Here is a 26,352-nt window from a genome sequence, read left to right as displayed (position 1 = left end):
ACAAGTGGACTAGCCCAGTCTGGTGGAGAACAGGCTAGAAGGATCATGTGAAGATAAGACACCCCAACTTATTTCACCGGATGATTAAATACTAATGCTAACCTAACCTTACTCCCCAGCGTTAGGGTATTTAATCACCAGGTGAGATAAGCTAGGGGTGTTTAATCATCATGTGCTCCGGCGAGACGTTTAGAGGAGAGTGAAGGTGTATGTCATCCCGCCCACCTAGCCGAACAGGGGGTCGCTCCTCCACCTTGCGTCATAGCGCCAGCATGATAATGGCGTTGTTTATGTGAAGCTCTGACCAATCGTGGAGCAGCACCGCGGGGCGTGGGTGGAGTGTGGAGGGACGTGGTGGTAGAGGGTGATGGGTGGAGTGCGGGTAGCGGTTGTGGAGGGAGGGAGGGAAAGACAGAGAGGTGGGGGGTGATGGATGAGAGACAGTGTTAATAGGAATAGTGGAGGAGAGAGGATGTTTGAGTGGAGTGAGAGACGTGTGGGATTTGATTGATTAATAGAATGAGAGAGAGGTGGAGGATGGAGGTGAAGGGAATAGGGAAGGAGGGCGGGAGGGGGGTCTGGTGGATAGAATTGAAAGTAATGGTGGTAGAGGTGGCAGTAGCAAGAATATACTGGTGATGGTAATTTTGATATTAAGAATAGTAGCAGCACCATCTGGAGGAGTAGTAACAATAGTAATAAATATAGTGGTTAAAGTAGTAGTAGTAGTAACTGCACCACTTGAGGTCACCGCTACAGTTTCAACACAACATACAACAACAAACACGACACCACACCTTCTAAAGTCAACAAAAATCTCGTCGTGTTTACTGAAGCAACAACTGTCCTACGAATATATGAGAGAGAGAGAGAGAGAGAGAGAGAGAGAGAGAGCAGGGTTACTCGGTTACTATTTGTGGAGGTCAACTCACATAAATTTTCTTGGTGGCAAAGGTCCTGATGAAAGGCTTCATTTAGCTAGAAACGTTAAAAAAACAATTTATATCAAGTGGTATGGTTTTCTATACTTTGGAATTCGCAAAAAATATATACATATATATTTCAGGCAATTTGTGAGGTCTTTTTAGGTTGGGTTTAGGGGAGCTTAGTTTGTCTGATTAGGTTAAGTGAGATTTGCTTCCTAGGTTAGACTAGGTTAAGTTACGCTGTTGTAAGGCAATTTGTAAAAAAAAAGGGAGGCAATATGTCAAAGAAATTTTAGGCTATTTGTGATTTTTTTTAATCTAACCTAACCTCACCTCACCTCACCTCACCTAACCTAACCTCACCTCACCTAACCTCACCTAATCAAATGTAACCTTAGCAAACCTAAGTTATCCTTACAAGGAATGTAACGTCTTCAAGATACACTCAACTTGCAGTGTGTGTGTGTGGTCCTCCGCCTCTTATCATCATTAAGGCGACACCATGAATTAATTTGATCCTGAATTCTCAAACAAGATAACATGATTCTTACGATGGATTTTATCTCGTAACTGAAGACGTAATAATTCACCTCGCTCCACCTAACGCTTGAATGTTGTGAGTGATGGTGGTGGTGCAGCCTGGCGTCACATCATCAGTAAGTCAGCAGCTGGTTCCCTCGCTCATCTGACCAAAACAAATCTCGGAATTCCTGGGTTATGACGTCAAATGCATGTTTTAAAGTCTAATGGAGTGGTGTCGTGTATTACGGATGAGGTTCGTCTTGATTACTGAGTCGGTGCTGGTCGAGTGTACATGTGACCACCTCGCTTTACCGGCCATCTGTGTATAATGTGGGTCTTGGGTTGGATTTTGATGTGATCTAACCTAACCTAACGTAACCCATCTGAACCTATCCTATCCCTACACATTCTATAACCTAACGTATCCTTACTTGAATTAACTAAAACCTGACTTTAACCCAACCCAACCCAACTCAACCTAACCTAACCTAACCTAACCTAACCTAACCTAACCTGAGTAAGTGTATCATATATCTCAGCGGAGTTCAATAATCGCTATATTATATCATGGTTCAAAGTTATGGCGTCCTTGGTGTGTTGTGGTGCGGTGAGGGACTTGACCTGCGGTGAGGGACTTGACCGTCTTTTACTGTCAATGTTGGTGTTATAATGGTGTGGTTAAAACAATAAACAACTCCTGATTTATGTACTGTACAGCCCTGTAAATGTATTCAACGCATATCATTATGGCTAAATCAAATGTAAGTTTGTATATTTTCAGCCACCGGCTGCAACTCTATTAATAAACCGTTTATTATTATTATTATTATTATTACACACACACACACACACACACACACACGTCCAGATGCAGGTTATCGCTTCCTATCATCCACACATGTCTTCGGTGGTGACGTACACGACACATACACGCGTGCACAGATAAATACGTACACTCCTTTGTCCTTGAGGTTATCGCCACCAGTCGTGTAGACATGTACTCCCTATTGTGGTGATGCTCATATGTACATAGAGCATAGACGCGCACGTACACGTTGGGGTGGTAGAGAGAGAGGGTAGTTGAACGTGTGTTTGGAGTGCGGGAACGTCAGGCGATGTGTATTGCCCGTGGTGGTGGTGCTGGTGTGACGGTGCGGAGTGTTCACCTGTAAAAAAGATTAGCAGGAAAAGAGGCAAAATCTCCCATGTATTGTGTTACCACAGTTAGTTACGGCAGTGTGTGTGTGTGTATGCGTGGAGTGCTTTATGGGTGAGTGTGTTTGTGTTTGCGTAGGTGGGTGAATGCACGTGGCCCTGTGCGTGCCTGTGCATGCTTCATCGTCTGTACAGGACTCCAAGCAAACATCCGTGTGTGGTGGAGAGAAGGAGAGAGAGAGACCCAGACCGAATACACTTCATCACCCAGTCAATTCTCTTTCTGTCAAGATCACAAAAGGTCCTGTACAAGTCAGTCATGTGCAGACAGTTAGCAGTCGTTCCCACACGACTTGACGACGCGAGAGCAACCAGTCACACGTTAGCACGCCGGTTTCTTCACCAATCACTCGGGGAATCAGATCAGTTAAGGCGTGTGACTGGTGTCCGACACACAAGCAACACGCCGACTGATCCTAATAAGCTGAGGACAACACATTCCCGCGACAACTGTGACATCACGACATGATAGCCAATCACAGAGTTCATCTCCTCAAGACACTAGCGGCAAGACACCATAGCCAGTCACAAGGCTTCATGTATTAAAAACACTAGCAACGTCACGACACCCGAACTAATTGCAGGGCTTCATCTCATCAAGACATACTGGGCAGTTGGAGGGATTTGTCACGCGAGACAAGCGACATGGGGACAGGATCACCAATTAAAGGGGCTTATCTTGTCAAGGTTGATATGACGTTACATCACAGTAACTAACGAGAAGCCAAGATTTATGAATATAGTAATTACGTCACGTAATTAAACAACACAATAACCAATCAGGGACCAAACTCACCTTGGGTGTTACTGACGTCACAACACGGTTACCAGCCAGAATCAGTCAATACAGTATCGGAAATGCGTCATATTTGTAAAGAAATGATAACAATAAAGGATGAGAATCGCCCAAGTGGATTATGACACCACAAGACAGCCTCCAAACACAGCTGCCTCGGTGACCTAAGATGCCACAGGTAGAATGGCATCTAGATTTTACTGTACAGTACATTTACGAGTTAGATGTAAAACTTGACGTAGGAGTTTGTTGGATGATTAATGGTGGAAAGATTAACATATTTCTTGCTATGTATATAAAACAAATGCAACAAGGGAATGACATTAACTTATGCAAGTCTCATAGAAGAATAACAAAGGTGAAGGTGGGAGATTACATTATTGTGACCTTTTAATGTAGAACGAGTCAAAATAATCGGTATTTTAATTTATTGCATTATAATTCAACGGTGAAGGCATTCTTGCATTGAACAAAACCTTGCACCAATGTTTTGACAGTTAGGACTTTCTGTAAACCCCCCAAAAAGGAGATGAAGGTGAGGGTGAGACTAGTACTCTACCCTGTCCATTTGATATAATACCTGCCAATAGAATATTTCAATTTACGTTTCAGTTGATGATTTGGACATAGAAAAATAGTGGTGTAGAGAAAAAGATTAAGTTTAAGAATTACTACGGTTAATGAGGACAGGTGGTAGGTGGTGATGATGGGGCAGATGGTGGTGCAAGTGGTGAGAGAGAGAGAGAGAGAGAGAGAGAGAGAGAGAGAGTTATTCTCCTCTCATCCATCTAATTCTAATGTCATCCTTTGTGTGTGTGTGTGTGTGGCTGAGTCGCAGTGGGTGATGGATGAAGTTGAGGGGCACTACCTTGTTCACCTGTCAGCCACCTGGTGCACCTGACAGAGGACACAACGCCGTAGCAGGAGGTGTGGCTGGTTGAGGCACGTGTGTGTGGGGGTAATCTTTATTCTTCTTGGATTTCTCTTTCTTAACCATTTTCTTCATGTTTTCTTATCTTTTCCTCCTCCTCTTCTATTTCTTCTGCATTTTGTTTCTCTTTCATATTATTATTATTATTATTACACTAGAAATATATACCTGTAGATATAACAGACTTTATTAGAAACACACATACGTTACTCATAATTCGCGTTTCTTTTTGTAGGATGGGGTGAAATAAGTAAGGGATCTGGTTCTGGCTAGTTATTAGATGGGTGACCGTCCTAGGAAAAATAATACCACACCGTGTCTGGGGTACTCGGGAACTCGGCCTGGTCCACTGTCGTTGCTGAAGGTGGGGGGGGTTAGGTAAGTTGGATTGGTAATGGCTGGGAAAGTTATAATTTGTATGTGAGCTGCCAGGTAGAGATGTGGCACCACTGGAGAAGGCAAACACTCGGTAACGTTGTAACAATAGTGTGCGGGGGCAGTATTACCAATTTATCGTTCATTCATAGGTTTTATTACCTGGACAACACGTTCATTAGGTTTATGATTTTTTTTGTGTGTTTACGATATTGCCGTGTACATTAGTGTGAGGTACATAATTGGTTGTGCACAATGTGTGTGTTTGTACGTCTCTTCTCTCTTGTAAGTTAATGACTGTCGATACTGTTGGCTGTCTACAAGACCTCATGTGTGTATCGCCGCCTGTGTACACAATGCAAACATAAACATACAAACTTTCCCCTCTACCCCTCCCTCCTTCCTTACCTCTTCCTCCTTACCCTCCTCTCCTTCCTTACCCTCCCTCCCTTCCTCACCCTCCCTCTCCCTTCCTCCCCTCCCTCTCCTTCTTACCCTCCCTCCATTCCTTACCCTTACTCTCCCTCTTCCCCTCCCCTCCCCTTCCTTACCTCTTCCTCCACTTACCCTCCCTCTCCCTTCCTTACCCTCCCTCTCCCTTCCTTACCCTCCCTCTCCTTTTACCCTCTCTCTCCCTTCCTTACCCTCCCTCTCCTTCCTCACCCTCCCCTCTCCTCACCCCTCCCCACCTTTCCTCACCCCATAACAGTATCTCCCCCTGTCCACCACAAATTTTCTTTCTCCCTCTCTCCTCCCCACCCCAGTAATATCACTCCCCTTCCTTACCTTATGCATCACTCTCCCCACATTATATCATCCCTCTCATCCCTCTACCCTCATCTCCCCAGAACAATCTCCCCATCACCCCCCGTCTCCCCCAGCTCTAAACAGTGACGTATGCAAATAGTCACATTAACTCCCCGCCTGGCAACTCAACCACTGGGAGTTGCCATAAATCTCAGGATATATTTTTTTCCCAGTCGAATACATGAATGAAGGAATGGACGAAATGGAGGTGAAGGTGACACACAAGACGACACAGGTGAGCCAAAATGAAAACTTAGAGTGACACAGGTGGTCAGTATTAGAATTTAGATGAAAACATTTATATTGACTAGGCTGGACAAAATTCAAAATATATACACAACAATTTCCTGTAGATTTTCTTGTATGGGTGGAAGATGATGGGTGGCAGGTGTACAGTAGATGACAAGTTAGGGGTGGCAGGGTTTGGGCGGCAGGGCGTGCATGGAGAATGTTGGTGGTAGGGTATGGACGGCAAGATAGGGGCGGCAGAACGTGGGTGGTGGAACGTGGGCGGCGGGGCGTGGGCGGCGGGGCAGGTAAAAGACAAGGTAACGCCCCGAGCATGAAGAATGGTCGGCTGGTGGGAGGGTAGGGGAGGAGGAGGGGTGATATAAGGGAGGAGGGAGGAGGATATGGGGAGGAGGGAGGGGAGATGAGGGGAGGGAGGAGGGAGGAGGGGTGATATAAGGGGAGGGAGGAGGAGGGTGATATAAGGGGAGGAGGAGGAGGAGGGTGATATAAGGGGAGGGGGGAGGAGGAGGGGTGATGAGGAGGGAGGAGGGTGATATAAGGAGGAGGGAGGAGGAGGGTGAGAGGAGGGAGGAGGGGGTGATATAGGGGAGGAGGGGTGATATAAGGGGAGGGGAGGAGGAGGGGTGATATTAGGGGAGGAGGGAGGGTTGTACAAGGAGAGAGAGAGAGTTTTGAGATAATTAGACCAACAATTATGAAGATAAAGAGATAGATATTTAGGAAAACCTCAACATAAACAGACAGACAGATAGGCACTTCGATATATTTTTTTAAAGTGCTGATTTTTTTTTCTTTTTTAAATGAACGGATGAATATCAGCAGTGGACATCAAGGACATAAACATTACATGAGGTCACTATAAACGGGCCAGGGATAAAACACTTCATGTGGTAAAGGTCATCATTTATTAATCATCTCTATGTGTTTACGATATTCAATACAGTAGGAAAAATTACTCCGTTTATTCATCTAGAAAAAAATATTCGTATCAGTAGAGCTTCTCAAAACAACACCAATTAATATGTTTTAAATGTTCACTAAAGTAGGAGAACATTTACCCGCGTTTATTTACTCATAAAAATGTCGTCTCAGCATTAGAGGAATGATTTCCAATATTTTTCGTCATAACATTTCGGCAGTCGATATGTTTACCTTTTCTCGTATCAGAGAACCAATAGCAAGTCTGGAAACTTTTACCGCTAAGGTCTGACTGGTAGGTAGGTTTGAAGAGGTTGACTCTCCTGTGAACTTTCGAGGTAAAAGTAATATTAGAGGAAGAAAGTTTGAGAGAAGAAGAAGGATGGAATATAGAAATGAGAGAGCGCGCACGGTCAACATCTGACCCGTTGTCAGGTATGTGATAGTGACCCCCACACTTGGTCATACATACCTGGTCAGTTTTAGGTGTCTGATAACAGCGTACACATCTGCAACCCTCGCTCCAACTTGGTACTATAAGGTCAGGTATATTGTCAGGAATAAGGTCAGGTATAATAAAGCCAGGTGTAAGGCCAGGTGTTAGGAGAAGTCTTCGGCTGAATTAAAACACAAACCTGAGTTTTATCGTCGTAATTATTGGACCATTAATGGCCTTCCCCATGCCCTGAGACACTGGGTGGGTGTTGAATGATTCTGAGTGGGGTGAGTAGCGGTTGAGTAAGATGGGGAGATAATGGGTGGTAATGGGTAGGGGATGGGGGGTAATGAGCTTTGGATGGTGATAGATAGTGATGATGGGTGGTAATGAGTTGTTGATGGGGCGGTGATGGGTGGTGGTTTGGGCGGTGATGGGTGACTGATGAGTGACGGTGATGGGTGGCGGTGAAAGTTTATAAAGAACCTAACCCACAGCTGGTAGAGAAGAGGGAGTGGGGAGGGGAGGGAGTGGGGCGGGGTCATAAAACCAGGGATTCAAGTTTCAACCCTCCACTTATATGGTATACATAGTAATTAAACTTCGAATCAAACACCCATTATCGAACCCACGAATGACGACCCCTGAACCTGGGATCCGAATCAGATCCTCCCAAACCTTTACATCCACGAACCCCGTACCCATCTACCCCAAAAGTATGCTAATTAACCTAATATGTGTGATAATTTAACCTAATACGTATGATAATTACCCAAACATGTATGATAATCGCTTAGAATGAATAATAATCATCATAAATTGGCAATTGGTCAAATATATGTATGTGATTATGAACCCTTAAAGGTGATAATCACCTAAAATGTGATAATCGCTCAGATTCGTGTGATAATAAGGTAGCTGTGTTATAATCTGGTGGGCTGGGCCTCCTCGTCTATCTCTGTTCTATAATCGGACAGAATTAACTACCAGACATATTTGGGAGGCGGAGCGGCCATACGGAGAGACTTTTTTTTTTTTTTTCTTAAACCGGGTTGTAATCTGATGGTTTGTTGCTGGGGTGTGGCTCATTTAGAGAGTGTGTTGCGGGAGTTTATCTAACTTGAGATAGAGAGAAAGGCTGAGTGTTCTTGTGATTTATCTTAGTGTTCCGGTGGTTTTTCTGTGTTGATTGATGGCTTTTCTGAGTTGATGGATCGCTTTTCTGAGTGTTTGGATTTGGGTGGCTTCTCTTAGTAGTGGGTGGATTTTCTGTAAGTAGACCGTCGCTTGAATACTGCTTGGCTTTCTGAGTGAATTGGGGGTGATGAGTAGAGAGTGTTGGTGGTAAGTGGAGGGAGGGAGGAAGGGGTGGACGAAGCAAAGAGGGAGGGAAGGAAGGAGGGAGAAACAAAGGGAGAGTGATGAAGGAAAGAAAGGCAGGAGGGTGGAAGAATAAAAAAGGGAGGGAGTGAGGGAGAACCAGGGAGAGACTGAGGTAGGGAGGGAGGAAGAGTCAGGGAGTGAGGGAGGAGGTGCAGAAAGGAAGGGAGGGGGGGGAGAACTAGAAAGGGAGTGAGGGAGGAAGAACCAGAAAGGGAGGGAGTGAGGGAGAACTAGGGAGAGACTGAGGTAGGGAGGGAGGAAGAGCCAGGGAGTGAGGGAGGAGATGCAGAAAGGAAGGGAGGGGGGGGAGAACCAGAAAGGGAGTGAGGGAGGAAGAACCAGAAAGGGAGGGAGTGAGGGAGGAAGAACCAGAGAGAGAGAGAGATATATTTTTTTTTCCAGGAACAATTTAGTCAACATATTACCGAGTTTTTCTCATGAAATAATTTTGGAACCTAAATTATGGTGGGCAGTGTCGTGTAGTTCCTTTGATCCGTCTCTAATTCATTACGCAATTTAGTCAGACTCCACAAATTTTGAGCTGAATAAAACGTACTCTATTTTTAACACACAGGTATATAACATATTCAAACGATTACTTTACAAATAAAGCCTTTACCAACATGTATATTGAGTGTATTAAATTGAATCGTTTTTTCGGGTACTTTTACAGGTATATTTAAATTTTGAGCCTCTATGTAAATTTTGTGTATGATAAACATTTTCATACACAGTGTTGGTAAGTTTGTGTATATTTACATATTAGCGAGGCGGACGACCAGCCAATGAAAATGAAGCAATAAGTGCCGGAAAACTCCTCCGCGCGGACCAATGAGCGTGCTGGAATAAACACCGACAGGACGTGACCTGCCACCAATGGCTCCTGGCGCCCCAATAAATACTCCCGCGTAGCCCATGACGTCATCACTTCCGTCTCCCCTGTCACGGGGAAAGGAAGGGAGCCGAGGGATGAGGGTAGAGGGGCCGTGAAGATGAAAGTATGTAGAGAGAGAGAACAAGTGTGGAAAGTTAGTGAGGCATTAAGTAGTTATATAGGTTGTGGGTGTGGGCGTGGGCGGCGTGGGTGATGTGGGTGGCGTGGGCGGTAGAGTGCCTGCAGCCGGGCAGTGGCACGATGCAATGCCAGTTAACAGCCATCCGCTTGTTGAGGCCACTTCCCTCTTAAACCATCAGTGATGCCCTTCTCTCCCTCTCTTTCCTCCCCATTCCGTATTTCTCCCTGCTGCCCCTCCCCGTGCTTCCCTTCCCTTCACGTTCTTTCCCCTTTCTCCCCTCCTTCCCTTCACTTCTTTCCTCTCATTACCTTCACTTCCTCTCCCCTCACACCTAACCCTCCTCTTCACTTCCTCTCCCCTCACACCTAACCTCCTCTTCACTGCCCCTCTCCTCTACCCCTCATCCTCTCTGCAGTCCCCGCCCTCTCTTCCTCCACCTCCCTTCCCACTTCCCCCTCAGTTGACTTTCCCCTCCCCCCTCATGGTCTCTCCTCTCTCCATCCCCTCTTCCACTTTTCCCCACCCACCCACTCTTTATCTTCCCTCATTTCTATATATTTCTTCTCCTCCCACCTCCCCCTTTTTCTCCTCTTCCCTATCTCCCTCTCCCTCTTATCCCTCCTCCTACTCCATCTCACCACCTCCCCTTTCCTCTCACGATTATAATATGGCAGTTTTGTCAGTTTCCACTTCCCCCGCCTCTCTTCCTTCGCTCCCCTCTCTCACCTCCCCTCCCTCTCTTCCCTCCCCATCCTTCCATGTCTTACCCCTCTCTCTACTCTCTCCTTACTCCCTCACCCCCTAATCATCAGCACCAAGCCAGGGTCGTTCCTCGTTTTCTGATGACGTACAGAAAACGGAATGTGGCGTTACTGAAGGGTTAGCACATAGAAAATGGAAGGGATTGTGGGGTAATGTCGTAGAATAATGATAACGGTACTGTAATAGCATGGTGGTGATAATTATAATAATACCAACAACAACAACTCGTGTGTGTGTGTGTGTGTGTGTGTGTGTGTAGATAATAAGAAACACTTGGTAGCTATACAAAAGAACACACTAAAATAAATGTCAGAGATGTAAAAACTCTTGGTTGAAATTAGTTAAAAATATAAATAAAATTAGAGTGAAAATACATGCGCGAATTATTGACGATTTTTCACTGATTTACCGATGGTTGTGTGTGCTTGATGCTGGTTTGGGCGAGGAACCTCAGGTGGTAGAAGGTGGTGGTGCCGAGGGTGAGGCAGTAGTTTTAATCTAGTCTGACGGGTGGTGAGGGGGGGTCACCGTGAATAATCATGAAATAACGTGAAGATTAGTACATCATTTTTTTCCATCGCAGGCTTAACCAACCCAACCCAACCATGACCCGACCCAACCCAATCCAACCACAACCCAACCCAACCCAACCCAACCCATCCCATCCCAACCACAACCCATCCCAACCACAACCCAACCCAAACCCCCTAGCCCCTACGTATACCGTTGGATGAGGCTCAAATCTTCAGGTGATCCTTATAAGACTGACCTTATCTAACCACTGTCTCGTGTAGTGGGTGAGGACAAAGATCAGACAGGAGGGTAGTGGAGGTGTAGGTGAGTCACAGAATTATTAAGGTAATTTGGGGTAAAGTGTGTTGTCATGTTTAAACGGAGGGTGTTAGGGTGTGTGTGTGTGTGTGTGTGTGTGTGTGTGTGTGTGTGTGTGTGTGTGTGTGTGTGTGTCTGTGTGTTTGCAGGGAAACTTGTGCGTATGTTAAGAAATGCAGTTCCCTTAAGGCATAGACATACAGTAGAAAGGACGTACATATTTAGACAAATATACGGACACAGGAAACCAGATACACACAAACAGACAGACTTATATATTCAAGGTGACATACATACATACATACATACATACATACATACATACATACATACATACATACATACACGTAAAGCCAACAATAAAACGCATACATATACTGGATGCAGTTGTACACACTCCCTCAGGCGACGTATTATATTGATACACACAGACATGTAGACACAAGTAAATAGACAGAGACAGACAGATAAAGGTAGCTTGAATGTTTATTTTCATTCTTGGGAAAATATATGTCTGAAATTGAGAGAGAGAGAGAGAGAGAGAGAGAGAGAGAGAGAGAGCTGCCTGTGTATGTGTGTGAGTCCGGTAGTCAACCATTCTCTAACCCTTTGGGAGCCCACGGGGTCTCCTCCCACTCACAGTACCACACACCGCCACACCACTCAACCACCGACTCTCACAAACCACACTCCTTCCCCAGCCCCTCCACACATCCTCACACACCACCACCACACCACATACACCCTCCCGGCAAACGTTCGGTCACCGTGACAAACGTTTCTGGGTCAAAAAAAGTTCACTGATGTTGACTCATTTGGAAACGTGTGGCAGTGAATTTCTTCCTCAATCGCCCGGAGAGTGTGTGTGTGTGTGTATGTGTGCGTGTGTATATGTGAGTGTGTGTGTATCGAGTCAGTCCATGTGGAAGTTTGTTCAGTGTCTGTTTGTCTGTGAGGGCGAGCGTGTGTCTGTGGCCCGTGGCTGTTCGCTAAGCGTGGTCTGTGGTGTTATGAAATTAGTGATTGTTCTGCACAAGTGTCTCTAAGAGGGAAAGTTCAGACTTCTGATATTTTGAACTCTGTCTGTTAAAGATTTCACCGCCTCGTGTGTTCTGTGCGAGCTGTCTGTACGGAAAGTGAGGTGCATTTCTTCATTGTCTTCGTACTTTTACAGACAAAATGTACTGCTTTAATTTCTGCGTATTTATTAATAGTATTAGTATATATTAAGGATCTTTACCTGTCTCTGTATGCCGGGACAGTCTTGAGATGTATTTCGACAGATGATTATATTTACAGACAAGACTGCTGGCTACCTTATGTATTTATCTGTTAAAACAACTTTCACTTACATCTGTGTGAATCTGTACGGCCTATATTGTTTTGTCTGTTAACCTCTAGGGTAACTTTCAGTATTTGACTGTCTGTTAATATATCTATGGTCGCCCTACGTATGTCTGTACACAAACTCTGATAGATTTCAACAAGTCTTTTATCATAACAGACAAGAAACTCGGTGATACATGAAGTGTCTGTGTGTCTGTTATAAGAACATAAGAACATAAGAAAATAAGGAGTCTGCAATAGGCCGGTTGGCCTGTGCATGGCAGCTCCTGTCGAGAGTTACTACCACTCTCTATCATCCATGAATCTATCTAGCCTCCTTTTGAAACTTTCCAGAGTTCCCGCACTTACTACAAAGTTGCTAAGCTTGTTCCACTCGTCCACCACCCTATTTGTGAACCAGTTTCTTCCTATCTCCCTCCTAAACCTAAACTTATCCAACTTGAATCCGTTGCTCCGAGTCCTATCCTGCTCAGATATTATAAGAACTTTATCTATATCCCCTTTATTGATTCCTTTCACCCACTTAAATACTTCTATCATATCTCCCCGCACTCTTCGTCTTTCTAGGGAATGTAAGTTAAGTCTCTTTAACCTATCCTGATATGGAAGGTTTCTAAGTCCCGGAATCATTTTTGTCATTCTTCACTGCACCGACTCTAGTGAATTTATATCCATTCTATAATAGGGGCACCAGAACTGAACCGCATAATCTAGGTGCGGCCTGACTAGCGCAAGATATAGGTGCAATAAGACCTCTGCACTCTTGTTACTTACACTTCTAGATATAAAACCCAATACTCTGTTTGCCTTATTTCGAACATTAACGCACTGTTTTCTAGGCCGTAGGTCGGGCTTACAAGTACCCCTAGGTCTCTTTCACAAGTCGACTTCTCTAGGTTGATGTTGTTAAGGCTGTATACATTATCAGTATTTGTTCTTCCAATATTAAGTACGCTGCACTTGCTGGTGTTGAATTTCATTTGCCATTTTTCAGACCACCCCTGCAGTTTATTTAGATCCTCCTGTAATGCATTTGCATCCTGCCCTGAATTAATTTGCCGCCCTATTTTGGTGTCATCCGCAAACTTGCTTATGTCACTGCTGATCCCAGTATCTAGATCGTTTATGTAGATTATGAACAAGAGTGGGCCTAGTACTGACCCCTGGGGAACCCCACTGGTTACACGGCCCCACTCAGATTTAACACCATCTACGCTGACCCTCTGCGTTCTATCGGTGAGCCATGATTTTATCCAATTTTAAACTTTCCCCTCGATACCATGAGCCTTAATTTTTCTCAGAAGCCTGTTTGTTTGTTAACTTTACGAGCATATTTTTATGTCTGTCTGTCTTTTGTTACAAGCCTTAGTTACATATCGTGGTTACATAGCGTGGTTACACAGCAGGGTTACATAGCGTGGTCACATAGCGCCGTTGAGATAGCGGGTTAGGTAGTTGTGTTTGATGGAGTAGGTAAGATTATATAGTGGAAGAGAGAGAGAGAGAGAGAGAGAGAGAGAGAGAGAGAGAGAGAGAGAGAGAGATATAAGTACAAGTCATCGTAACCTCCTGACTTTTACACCATTCCTCTTAATAGAACCTTTAATACTTACGGTAATATTTTCTCTTTACTTGGAGGATGGGGGAAAAAAAACGTAAATAACTTCCTTGTTTTGCGATACGGTAGAGAGGAGACAGACAAAATGGCTCCCCAAATTGCACTGAGACTCGACCGTGACGAGAAAACGCCTGTGTAATCTTCAGTTTAGGGAGGCAATAATTCACTGAGGTTCCTGTGTGCTCTTGGGTGTAAACTTTATATACTAAGTTTAATAAGTGTACTCTGATCTATGTACCTTTGGGTGTACTCTAAATGTGCTAGTATAATACGTGGACTCGGACCTGTGTATACGTACCTGGGAAACATTACAGAGGTTAATTAAAAATGATATCTCATTATAAAGATTTTATTAAGGTTTGGCTCCAAAGCGTCCGAAATTAACACCAGAGTCTCAAGCTGTTGGGAGATGATGATGTTTACATTCTCGCTGTATTAAGATAGGTACCTGTTGTGTTTAGCGCTGTTAGTGCCGTATTAGCGTTGTTTTAGCGTTGTAAGTGCTATAGTATTGCTGTTTTAACACCATTAGTGCTGTACTGCTGCTGTTTTTTTGTGCTGTCAGTGCTGTTTTGACGCTTCTAGACTTGTTGTAGTGCCTCCTTCTTATCGCTGTTAGAACCTTTTTGCTGCCGTGTTAGCTGTTAGGAGTGTTATCAGTATTCGCGGACAAGTGTCTTAAAATATACGTATAAATAAAAAAACTGTGGCTGATGGTGTTTACTCTGAGTCCAGCGGAGGATGAGGATCTTATGATTACCTGCTGTTTTGATGCTGTGAGGAGCTTGTTAATGCTGTTTTGATGCCGCGAGAAGCTTGTTAATGCTGTGTTGATGCTATGAGGAGCTTGTTAATGCTGTTTTGATGCTGTGAGGAGCTTGTTAATGCTGTTTTGATGCTGTGAGGAGCTTGTTAATGCTGTGTTGATGCTATGAGGAGCTTGTTAATGCTGTTTTGATGCCGCGAGAAGCTTGTTAATGCTGTGTTGATGCTATGAGGAGCATCGGTGCTGAGGATTTATTTATTTATTATTAGTATTTTTTTGGGGGGAGGGGCTGCATGGAGCTGTTCTGATGGCGTAAAGAATTTAATAATGCTGTTTTAATGTTATTGCTGCTATCTTATATACGAGAGAGAGAGAGAGAGAGAGAGAGAGAGAGAGAGAGAGAGAGAGAGACAGAGAATCGCTATAGCATGCTACATTTAGGACCTGTGCGGATACGGATATGGATACATAGCCGGAAGACACATAAAGGATGATGTAGACAACCGGACATGAACTGAATGATTAGATAACTAGATAAAACAAACACAAATAAAGCGCGCCAACAGCAAATAACTGAAACAACCGTATACATAGGAGAGCGGACACAGCCAGATACATAGGAGACCGGATATAGGAGACCGGACACACAGCCGGATACATAGAGACCGACACACAGCCAGATACATAGGAGACCGGACACACAGCCAGATACATAGGAGACCGGACACACAGCCAGATACATAGGAGACCGGACACACAGCCAGATACATAGGAGACCGGACACACAGCCGGATACATCGTGATGGAGGGACTTCATCACGCACACACACACACACATGCTAAGTGAAGAGAATATACATAATGATAAACATCTAGTGGTGAGGAGTCTCTCTCTCTCTCTCTCTCTCTCTCTGTTTGTTTGTCTGTGTCTGTGTGTCTGTCTGTATGTCTTTCTGTCTGTCTGTCTACTGTGTTATAACCACGTATCAGTCATCAAATAGTCCCTCCGTCTTTCCCTTCCTCCTCCTCCTCCTCCTCCTCCTCCCCCTCCTCCTCCTCCTTCTTCTCCTCCTCCTCCTCCCTCCTCCTCCTCCTCCTTATGATAGATGATCTGCCTCTTCACCCTCTCATTTCTCTTATTTCTACAGCCACTCGTTCTCTCTCTCTCACACCACACTCCATTCATCAGTATTCTACCTCTACACTGGTCCATGGTACCTGTAGTCAGAGCTCATTATCATTCATCACCCTCATTCTCCCTCGCATCATATACCTCTGGCAAGGTTGGTCTAGTTGGGTTGGGTTGGGTTTGGTTAGGCTAGGTTAGTTTAGTCACTATCACACAAGTAAATTATTGGATACGTTCAGGTGTGCGTGCGTGTGTCCATCACAGAGTGGAAGAAGAAATATGAATGTGAATTAACAAATATATATATATTTACACGAGGAGGTGTGAGAAGTAATCAGAGAGAGTGAGAGAGAATGGGGTGAGAGAGATGAAGTTGGTCATTAATCTCTCTCAAGTGTTAGTATTGACAAGGTATAATAACCTCTCTCTCTCTCTCTCTCTCTCTCTCTCTCTCTCTCTCTCTCTCTCTCTCTCTCTCTCTCTCTCTCCTCACGTTCTGTATATAACAACACTGAAAAAAATAAATCCCCCGCACACCCCTCCTACCTCCCCCCTCCTCTGCACAGTGCCTCCGGGATGCACCTGTAATAACTTGTGGCACTTGACCCCTAAACGGTAGTGCCACGAGTGCCTGCTTGTTCCTCCCCCATCACCCGCTCTTCCTGGTGTGCTCTGACCTGCTGCTAGCCTGTTCTGACATATTGCTAGTCTCTTCTGACCTTATTGCTAGTCTTTTCTGACCTACTACTGCTAGTCTGCTCTGACCTACTACTAGCCTGTTCTGACCTGCTGCTAGTCTGTTCTGACTTATTGCTAGTTTGTATCTTATCTACTGCTAGTCTGTTCTGGCCTACTGCTAGCCGGTTCTGGCCTACTGCTAGCCGGTTGTGACCTACTGCTAGCCGGTTGTGACCTACTGCTAACCTGTCTCCTAGCCTCTCTTGGCCTTCCCAGTACGTTCGTGGTCTTCACCCACCTGCAATAACCCGTGGCACTTGACCCTTCACCGGTAGTGCCACGAGTGCCAGCTTGTTGTCTTACCACCCGTGATGCTTGCCACTCCTATCCTGCCCCTGGTATGCCTCCTACTTTGCTTCCTAGCTTCTACCCTGCCTCCTAACCTCTCCTAGCTTGCCTCTTAGTGTGTTTTCCGGCTTGCCTATAGCTTGCCTTCTAGCCTCCCTCTTAGTTTGCCTCCTAGCCTGTCCTAGCTTCTCCTAGCCTTCCCCATAGCCCCCCCCCCCCTAGTGTGGGTGTAACTCTTCCCCATCCTTCTCGTTCCTTGACTTCTCAAACAGGAGTATGTGGAATAAATGGATAGATGGAGAGACGCATCCATCCCTCGAGTCATATGATGTGGATAGGTTGTTCCTCTCACATCCACATCTCAGGGATAGATGGTCTTGGTGGTTTTGGAGATTTATACACATCCACATTGACATACCAAGATCTTCTCGTGTGGGTAGGTGGATAAGTAGGCAAATCTCAACTGTCTTCTAGCCCCTATCTTCAGCAGCTGGGCATCGTGGCCATGTGGGTGTGTGGGCAGGAACAGGAATGGACAGACAGACTCAGTTGGGGGGGGGTGATGATGGCTTGTGTGGAGTGTGGTGAGGGAGGGGGGAAATGGAGAGGGGGCAATGGAGAAGGAAATGGAGAGAGAGGGGCAATGGAGAGAGAGCCTTGTGGAGGGGGCAATGAGAGGAGGGGCAATGGAGGAGGGGCCTTGTGGGAGGAGGAGGGGAACGTGGAGGGGGGCAATGGAGGAGGGCAATGGAGAGGAGGGTCAGTGGAGGAGGGGGCAATGGAGGAGAGGGGCAATGGAGGAGGGCAATGGAGAGGGAGAGGGGGGTAATGGAGGAGGGTGTAATGGAGAGGAGGGGGCAGTGGGCATCGGAGGGGGTGTAATGGAGAGGGGGCAGTGGAGATGTCTGGGGCAATGGAGGAGAGGGGCAATGGAGGAGAGGAAATGGAGAGAGACATGAGGGGGGGGCAATGGAGGGGGAGAGGGAGCAATGGAGAGGGAGATGGGGGCAATGGATATACAGTGTGAGAGACTAAACTTTGGAGAGAGGGGGAGGGAGAGAGATAGAGAGAGAGTTAACATTCAGAGGAGGTCATTCTCAGTGGGGCATTACAATGAGTCTTAGCCTGACTTATACCTCACCTGTCACTATACAGTAGGCTCCTTACCTTGGCCGCCCGGGTTTCTCCAGGTTTACCGGAGGCTCCCTTGGGTGGTGTGTATACAGTAGGCTCCTTGAGTGGGTAGTATTGTAGTCTCTAGGTTACTTCAAGTAATAGTGTAGGCTCCGTCCAATGTACAAGGCTTCTACATTTGTTTTGGCCTTATCTTACAGGGAGAAAGTGGGTGAGGATGGGGAGATTATGAGGGGGCGGTGGTGGGGGGTGGAGGGTGGTGATGGTGGGGGTGGAGGAGGCTGGGGGTGGAGGAGCAGGGAAGGGGAGATCATGACGACGTATGATAATGACTAAAAAAATAAATATGGAAATGAGAGATGACTTGAATAAAAAATTAATGATAGGGACAAAATTTACAAGAATAGAGAGATTACTTGACGAAAATGCTAATAGGTGTGGTCGAGAAAATAGAAAGAGAGAGAGTGAGAGGAGGAGGGGTGGGGGACTCAGACAATAGAATACATTGCCACATGCACGTGACCTAGGATAGCTCAAACACACGTCTCTATCCACTCAAACGAGGCCGGTGGAGGTGAGTCCTGCACCACGCCCTCGAGGACACACTCACTACCTGCACCACGCCCTCGAGGACACACTCACTACCTGCACCACGCCCTCGAGGACACACTCACTACCTGCACCACGCCCTCGAGGACACACTCACTACCTGCACCACGCCCTCGAGGACACTCACCTGCACCACGCCTCGATGACACCTCACACTACCTGCACCACGCCCTCATTGACACCTCACTACCTGCACCACGCCCTCGAAGAACACTCACTACCTGCCCTCAGGTGCTCACCTGCACCACACCCTCGATGACACACTCACACTACCTGCACCACGCCCTCGATGACACACTCACTACCTGCACCGCCTTCGAAGTTACCTCACTACCTGCACCACGCCCTCGGGACACACTCACTACCTGCAACGTCCTCGAGGACACCTCCTACCTGCAACACGCCTCGAGGACACACTCACTACCTGCAACACTTACGCCCTCTGAGGACACACTCACTACCTGCACCACCCTCGATGACACTCTACCTGCACCACGCCCTCGAGGACACACTCACTACCTGCACCACGCCCTCGAGGACACAATCACTACCTGCACCACGCCCTCGAGGACACACTCACTACCTGCACCACGCCCTCGAGGACACAATCACTTCCTGCACCACGCCCTCGAGGACACACTCACTACCAGGAAAAAAAAGATAGGCCAAAATTATCAGAGTGACGGAGGAAAGGAAACGAGTTCGAAGGAGAATAATATAAAATATGAAAAATGGTCTTGGTGAGAAGAATAAGGAAATACAAGGACATTGACAGCTTCGACGAGAAAGAAAACAAGCAAAGAAAATATGTGCACAGAAAAGTAAGCGATCGATAAGAAAGAAAACACGAGGACTTAGATATTGATATATTACATTAATTTGATGATAACGACAATAACACAAACACCAAAATTCAACAGTACGAGAAGTGAACAGTTTTACTTATAAATATTTTTTTTTAAGGGGAACGTTTTTTTTTTTTACTTGAGGAGGTCAAACTTGGACGTTGTACTTGAAACATTGCCTCTTCAAAGACTTTTGGAGGTGAACCTTGGAGGAAATTACCACTGAAGCCCTTTCCCATCCCTTTCCCTTTAATCCCCCCCCCCATCTCTAGTGGCACCCTGCCTGTGGTCCTCCTTCCCCTTCCCTTGTGGCAGTCCTCCCCCTCCCATTTAAGGCACTCCTCTCCTTCCCATTTGTGGCACTCCTTCCCATTTCCTTGTGGCACCCCATCCACTTACCTCACTCCTAGAGGCACCATGAGTACTGAGGTGGCAATATCGGCACCACCCGCCCCTCCGGTCAGACCTGACACCCTGGACCTGGAAATAGAAATGGAAGGTGAGTCAGCTGTGTTTTGCTTACGTGTGTATAATCAGCTGTTTTTATTTACAGGTGCCTGACCAGTTGTTTTTTGTTTGCATGCACCTGGTGAACTGTGTATTGTTTATAATTACTAGGTCAGCTGGTTCCTTTTTTACCTGGTGGTGGTGGTGGGTGAAACGAAGGTGGTGGCTAGAATTGGTTTATAAATAATGAAATGAAAAATTTGCTACTACCACTACGACTACACATAGAGAACACGGAATAATAGCCTTAATACAACAGGAAGATATTACACTACATAGAAGTACACCCAGTCCTGTGTACCTGGATAGTGTATTTTCACACACACACACACACACACACACACACACACACACACACACACACACACACACACACACACCCTACACAGCTAGACCTGTGTGTGTACCTGAGGTGTGTACCTGGCAACCTGCTGCCGCCACTAAGTGTAGGCGTGGGGGCTTTGGCTTGGTTGGGTGTATCTCGTGACGCATGCCACCCACACCTAAAAGCACCCAGCCCTGTGTTACGCCCACATCCATGTCCGGTTGACCCCACACTACCTCCTCCACCCTTTTCTCTCCACCCAGATTCAGAAAGATTCTCTACGTGATTTTTGTCACCTAATTGATGTTGATTGATCGTATCTCGACAAGGTAGAGTCTCAGTATAATTCTGTTGTCATTTTGATTGACAGTTTGGTCCTTTTATGAGATTTTACGACACCCTTATCCATCCCTGTCTTTGCGATTTGGATTCACAAAAACTCGTACGGTAATTCTTTCTGTCATTCTCCTAGACTCGAACGCTGAATTTTTCCTCTGAGGGACGACATTTGGAATCTTTCTTACGTTAAATTTCGTTTTTAAAGGACTTGGAGTCTTTAAAGGATCGCACGTTAAATATCTCTCTTATAGGACTGACATTCGTACACGTCAAATCCTCTCCCTGTAAGAACAATACTCTCAAAGGATCGTAATATAACACGTTAAATTTTCTGCTCTAAACGAGAATTACGAGAACGATCTTTATGCCGATGTGTATAGTCTCAGAACACAACTCAACGTCATTTGGAGTACTATGTTTGTGACGCGAGTGTGTTAGGTGAGGATATGAGCAGTACAGGAGAGTTTCGTGGATGTAAACAATGACTTCATCAGGTGAGGAAGTGTGGCCAAGAAGCATGACCAAAACAAATGGCGTGAAGCCTGAGGAAGGCCAGTGGGTATATAATTTGGCCTTGTTACACCGGCCATTACCTGCCAATACCGACCAGTATTTGCATTTACAAACAGTTCTTTGCATTTACAATTAAAATATTTACATTTATTTTGTTTTATATGCAAGCGAACTTCATCTATGACCTTACCTACCATTACCTAAGCTACTGTAACTGTAAGCTTAACCGTAAACTAAACATACCCCTTATCTGGAAATAAACGAGATTAATATTAGATTATGATTAGTTTACGGTAGATTTGGTTAGGTTAGGTTCTTACCACCCTGGCCCAAACGTCCTATATATTCGTGTCTTCGTACCCTCAGTCTGAAAGTAAACAAACAGTGACGTCACGTGAAACTCGTCTACACTTGTCTTGGATCACTTTTCCTTATTTGTTGTTGTTTGTTTTTGTGATATTACTTGTTCTTATAGTTTTTCTTTTTTTCTTTTCTTTTATCTTCCTCTTCTTATTTTCTTCCTCTTCTTTTAATTCTTCTTCCTCTTTTATTTTTCTTCATCTTCTTTTAATTCTCTTTCTTTTAAGGTTTCTGTATCCTTTGGTCCAACCCACACGTAGAGAGATAAAACAATGAATATATGAATAATAAAACAAGTAAACAAATGAATAAGAATTAATAAACTACCCGATATGTCAAAAAATATAAATAATAATAAATAAAACAAGGGTCACAATGTATAAATTATTAAACTATGAATAAATAAATAAATGGATAACCAAAAGGCGGTCAAAATTATCCTAACTTGGGCAGTAACTGAAGAAGATGCCAACTCATGTTTCTTTGTGTCTGAAATTCAACACAAAGAACGAAAATAAAAATCCTCGTAAGTAAATATACAGCTGAGAAAAGAAAACAATATTGAGAGTATTTTCAGTTAATTACGTTCAATGGAGTCTTTTTTTTTACTTATTTATTTATTTTTATTATTTTTTTTTTTTACCTCAAGCAGATAGGAAGTAATCTTTAGTTTTCATCGACGTTAAAAAGAATTTGATTTCGAAGTGAGACGCATTAACACGATTTATTTAGTGATAACAGTGGCATATCAGCATGACGTCATCCGGTCAGCTGATAATATCGATATCAACAAACTGACGACATTGGTTTCATTGTTCATATTTTTGCCCCCCATTATGTTTTGAGTCATAAATTAGCTGTTTATTGTTTCCTAGTGTGGCCGATTTGTAAATAATAAGTTGTCTGTTATTGTCTAAATATGTCCGGTTTTTTTATTTAAGTACACTATAAATCGGCTGATAAATGTATATTATTATGTCCAATTTTTCCAGTAACTTTACATTTATCTTGTAGTTTATGGTATCCGATTTTTAATATCTAGATTATATGTTGAATTTATTTTGTACGTCAGATTTTGAAATGTTCTTTTGTTGTTGATTGTGTCGTAACATGTATATACTGTACGATATTTCTAGTGTTAATAGTCAGATGATCATATAAAACTAAACTTTATACTATATGCATTAAGCTCATTGCACTTTTGGATTAGAAGGATTTTTCAAACATTAATGTGAAGGTTAATGGTTTATGTTTTAGAGTGTGTTGCAGCAGGGGGATGGTCCCTTCACTTAACACCTTCCTTGGTGGCGTGTTGAGTGGTGACTCATGTTCTTCATATCTTTACAAGGTGGTCACTGTCGTTAAGATATCACGAGGGAGGTCTGCGGGGCCCTTATTGTCGCAGGTTCCTCTGTTTATAGTCTTTCGAAATAATGGTACGGGAAATATGTTTCACTTCAGTTACGTCACAAAGATGGATGCTGTGAGGTTCCTACACTGATATTTCCTTGTGACTTGTGATAATTAGGATGACTGTAACTGGTCAGTTAAGCTACGACATAGTGAAGTAGGAAATGCACTAAAACTGCTGTAGCTACATGTGTTGTTATGTTAATAGTGTTACGTCTACCAGGATCATGTGTCTGTCGTATGATACCGATACTTGTGATATTGAAACCTGTGTCGATATCACATGTGTCAGAGTCACTTGGTCCAGGGGCCAGGTGTACCAGTCAACAGGTGTGAGGTAATAAGTATGCTTGGTCGACTCATAAGATGTGTCATGCGTGTTGAAATAGTTTTGTGGATCAGGTGACACCTCCCCCCTCCCATCTTGCCTCTCCCTCTTTCCCCCTCCCCCCTTCGTACGTGGGGTTTAGATATTCCAAGCAGACACCTACTTGTTTGTGATATATATATATATATATATATATATATATATATATATATATATGTATGTATGTATGTATGTATGTATGTATGTATGTATGTATGTATGTATGTATGTATGTATGTGTGTGTGTGTGTAAATCATCAGAACAACTTGCCCTTGCCTGCCCGCCTGGTCCACTAAACTAAGGCTTCCTCACCCAACACACTGGGAAGCATGCAGGATCACCACCACCACCAGGACCTTCTACCTGTAACCCTGAACTATATCTTTCACGCTTCTTTAGAAATAACACTGAATATGGATATCCAAAAGGTTGTACGATAAAATTATCACTTAAAACTAAAATAAGATATTAAATTAATTCACGTAAGGTATTTCTCAAAGATAGATTCTTAAATGTTCTTAAGATAAATTATTTTTCAAATATATGAGATGTAAAAGCCGTTGTAATTGGCAAACTTTACCTAAAACTCAAAGGTTTGTTATTTTAATTTGTTCACCTTTATGATGATGAAAGAAACGGGGTTGGATGAAATCAGTTGGTAATTACTGTTTGTTGACTGTTAACTGGTGACTACTAACTGTTGAGTGATTAGTACTGTGTGTAATAAAGATAATGACTGTTAAGTAGTTACTGTTAACTGTTATTTAGTAATTGCTGACTGTTAAGTAGTAACTGTTGATTGGTGACGTCATTGCTTCACCACCACCATCACTCTGCGGTAATTTCTCGCCCTGACCCACTGTATCTTGAAGAAAAAACTCATCATTATTATTATAATGAAGAGAATGCTCATTTCACTGTCATAGTTATATATAAACACTTTCTCTATATAGTTAATCATGAATTTGGTAAGACAGAATGTATTATATTCTCTTATTATTTTTTTCTTCGCTTAATGTATTTTTTCTTGAGGACAACCTTATTAATTACACTTGTTTTGTCCTTACAGGTGAGTGTGTGTGTGTGACCAGGTGACAGGTGAGGCTGGAACATCAGGTGAGTCCCCGTCATCGTCACAGGTAATAGCTACTGCAACGTGGACTGGCTTGTGTGTTTTAGGTTAGTGTTAAATATCAAACTCTGTATGTCTGTCTGTCACTAGATGTGTTTTTAACCCCCCCCCCTTCCCCGCCCTCATCCTCCTTTCCCCTCGACTGTCGCCCTGCCGCACCCTTCCCCCTCTATTCTCCCTTTCCCTCCCCCTCCTTAATCCTAATCCCTTCCCTTCCCCCATCCTCTTACGCTCTTACCCTCACCCCTCTCCTCGCCCCCGCATCCCTCTCCCTCTCCCCCTCCCATTATCCCCTCTCTCTATTCTCAACCACTCCCCCAATCCTTCTTCCCCCTCCCCTTCCACCCCCGCCACTCAGCCTGAAATCTTTTTAAACATTTTCTCCTTTTAAAAATATATATCTGATGCTTCAATATTTACTGATGAAAAATAAGTCGTGTCGTGCCTTGTCGTGTCGTGCCATGCCGTGTCGCCCCGTGTCGTACTCATAAAATATCCAGTAAAAAAAAAAATGAACTTTGACTTCGATGGATTTATTTATTTATTTACTCATATATTATTTCTTTATTTATATTTTTATTTATTTATTTTCATTTTTTTGAAGTGGAGGAAAACAAGTTGGATATATTTTAGAGGATAGTTAACAGTGATGGTTGAGAATGGGTCACACTAGGACCTTCATTGATGACTTGTGGGTTGGGTTAGGTTAGGTTAGGTGGAGTGAAATTATTATTGTTATATGGGTACACATCTTCATACAGACACCGAGTGAATTATTTAAGCTCATATAAAACAGACAGACAAATACATACGAATTTTTATTACTATACTTTGTACACGTTCAAATAAAGATAGACACACACACACACACACACACACACACACATCATCAACAATAACACAACACACACACACACACACACACACACACATATGGTCTTAATGATATACTGTATAGATACTCAGTCAGTTTACAGTCAAACAAAATCTGATAACACACACAGGAGTATGTATGTATGTATGTATGTATGTATGTATGGCAGTATGTATGTATGTATGTATGTATGTGGTGAATTGTGCTCCAGAGTGACTGTGCATGTCCTGGTCATGATACATGTAACTAGAGGGACGTAAGTAAGCTTGGGAAGGAGAGGAGGGAAGAGAGGTAGGGAGATAGGGATGAGAGGAGGAGGGAAAGAAAGGGGGGGGTGAGGTGAAACGGGAGAATAGATGCAGAACAGAAGGCGAGTATGGAGAGGAGAAAGAGAAGAGAGGGGTGAGGAGAGAGGGGGTGAGAGGGGTAGGGAGTGGAGAGAGAGAGGGGGGGGGGAAGAGGTTATTACATCATGAGAATAAACACCAATAACAATATATATTTGAAAGTCTCTCTCTCTGTGTATAAATAAATAAATAAATAAATAAATAAATAAAAAATCATAATATACATAACATACACCATAAACATTCAATACTTCAATAATAATTAAATCCATTTTATAACCCAACTCTCTCTTGTCGCGTCTTGGGCCACCGCGGGGCTAAACTGGTCCTCTTGTTGTCATACACAGAGATACACAAGTTAGTGGATCAACCAATCACAAGCCGCCGTTACTCTTGTGTTTATCTTTTGCTTCTCTGTCTGTACGATAGCAGGGAACCAGTTTTACAAGGGGGTTACTAATCTGCTCTTTCCTTCACACCTGGACGTAAAATCTCTTATATTGAGGATTTTCTGGTCATTATCAACGGTAGTA

The 26,352-nt window shown here is 44.0% G+C and overlaps 1 protein-coding gene across 3 annotated transcripts in view; it reads left to right on the top strand.

Moving 5' to 3' along the window:
* The window catches only part of LOC121868039 (cAMP-dependent protein kinase type II regulatory subunit-like), a 100,040-nt gene that overhangs the window by 16,818 nt on the left and 56,870 nt on the right, over window positions 1–26,352 (top strand). The window contains exons 1-2 of one of the 3 annotated variants that reach the window (XM_042368296.1): window positions 12,085–12,168; window positions 19,763–20,142. The exons of 1 other annotated variant lie outside the window; for it this stretch is intronic. In XM_042368296.1, coding sequence (XP_042224230.1) covers window positions 20,062–20,142 — 81 coding nt within the window. In that variant the 5' untranslated portion in view covers window positions 12,085–12,168; window positions 19,763–20,061. Of the gene's footprint in view, window positions 1–12,084; window positions 12,169–19,762; window positions 20,143–26,352 lie in introns of those variants that run through there. One more of the 3 variants, XM_042368297.1, reaches the window with a different exon arrangement.

This window comes from Homarus americanus, unplaced genomic scaffold, assembly GCF_018991925.1.
Source record: "Homarus americanus isolate GMGI-L3 unplaced genomic scaffold, GMGI_Hamer_2.0 scaffold37032, whole genome shotgun sequence".
Taxonomy (NCBI): domain Eukaryota; kingdom Metazoa; phylum Arthropoda; class Malacostraca; order Decapoda; family Nephropidae; genus Homarus; species Homarus americanus.
The sequence above is the reverse complement of the archived record's forward strand: the minus strand, read 5'-3'. Positions and strand labels throughout refer to the sequence as shown.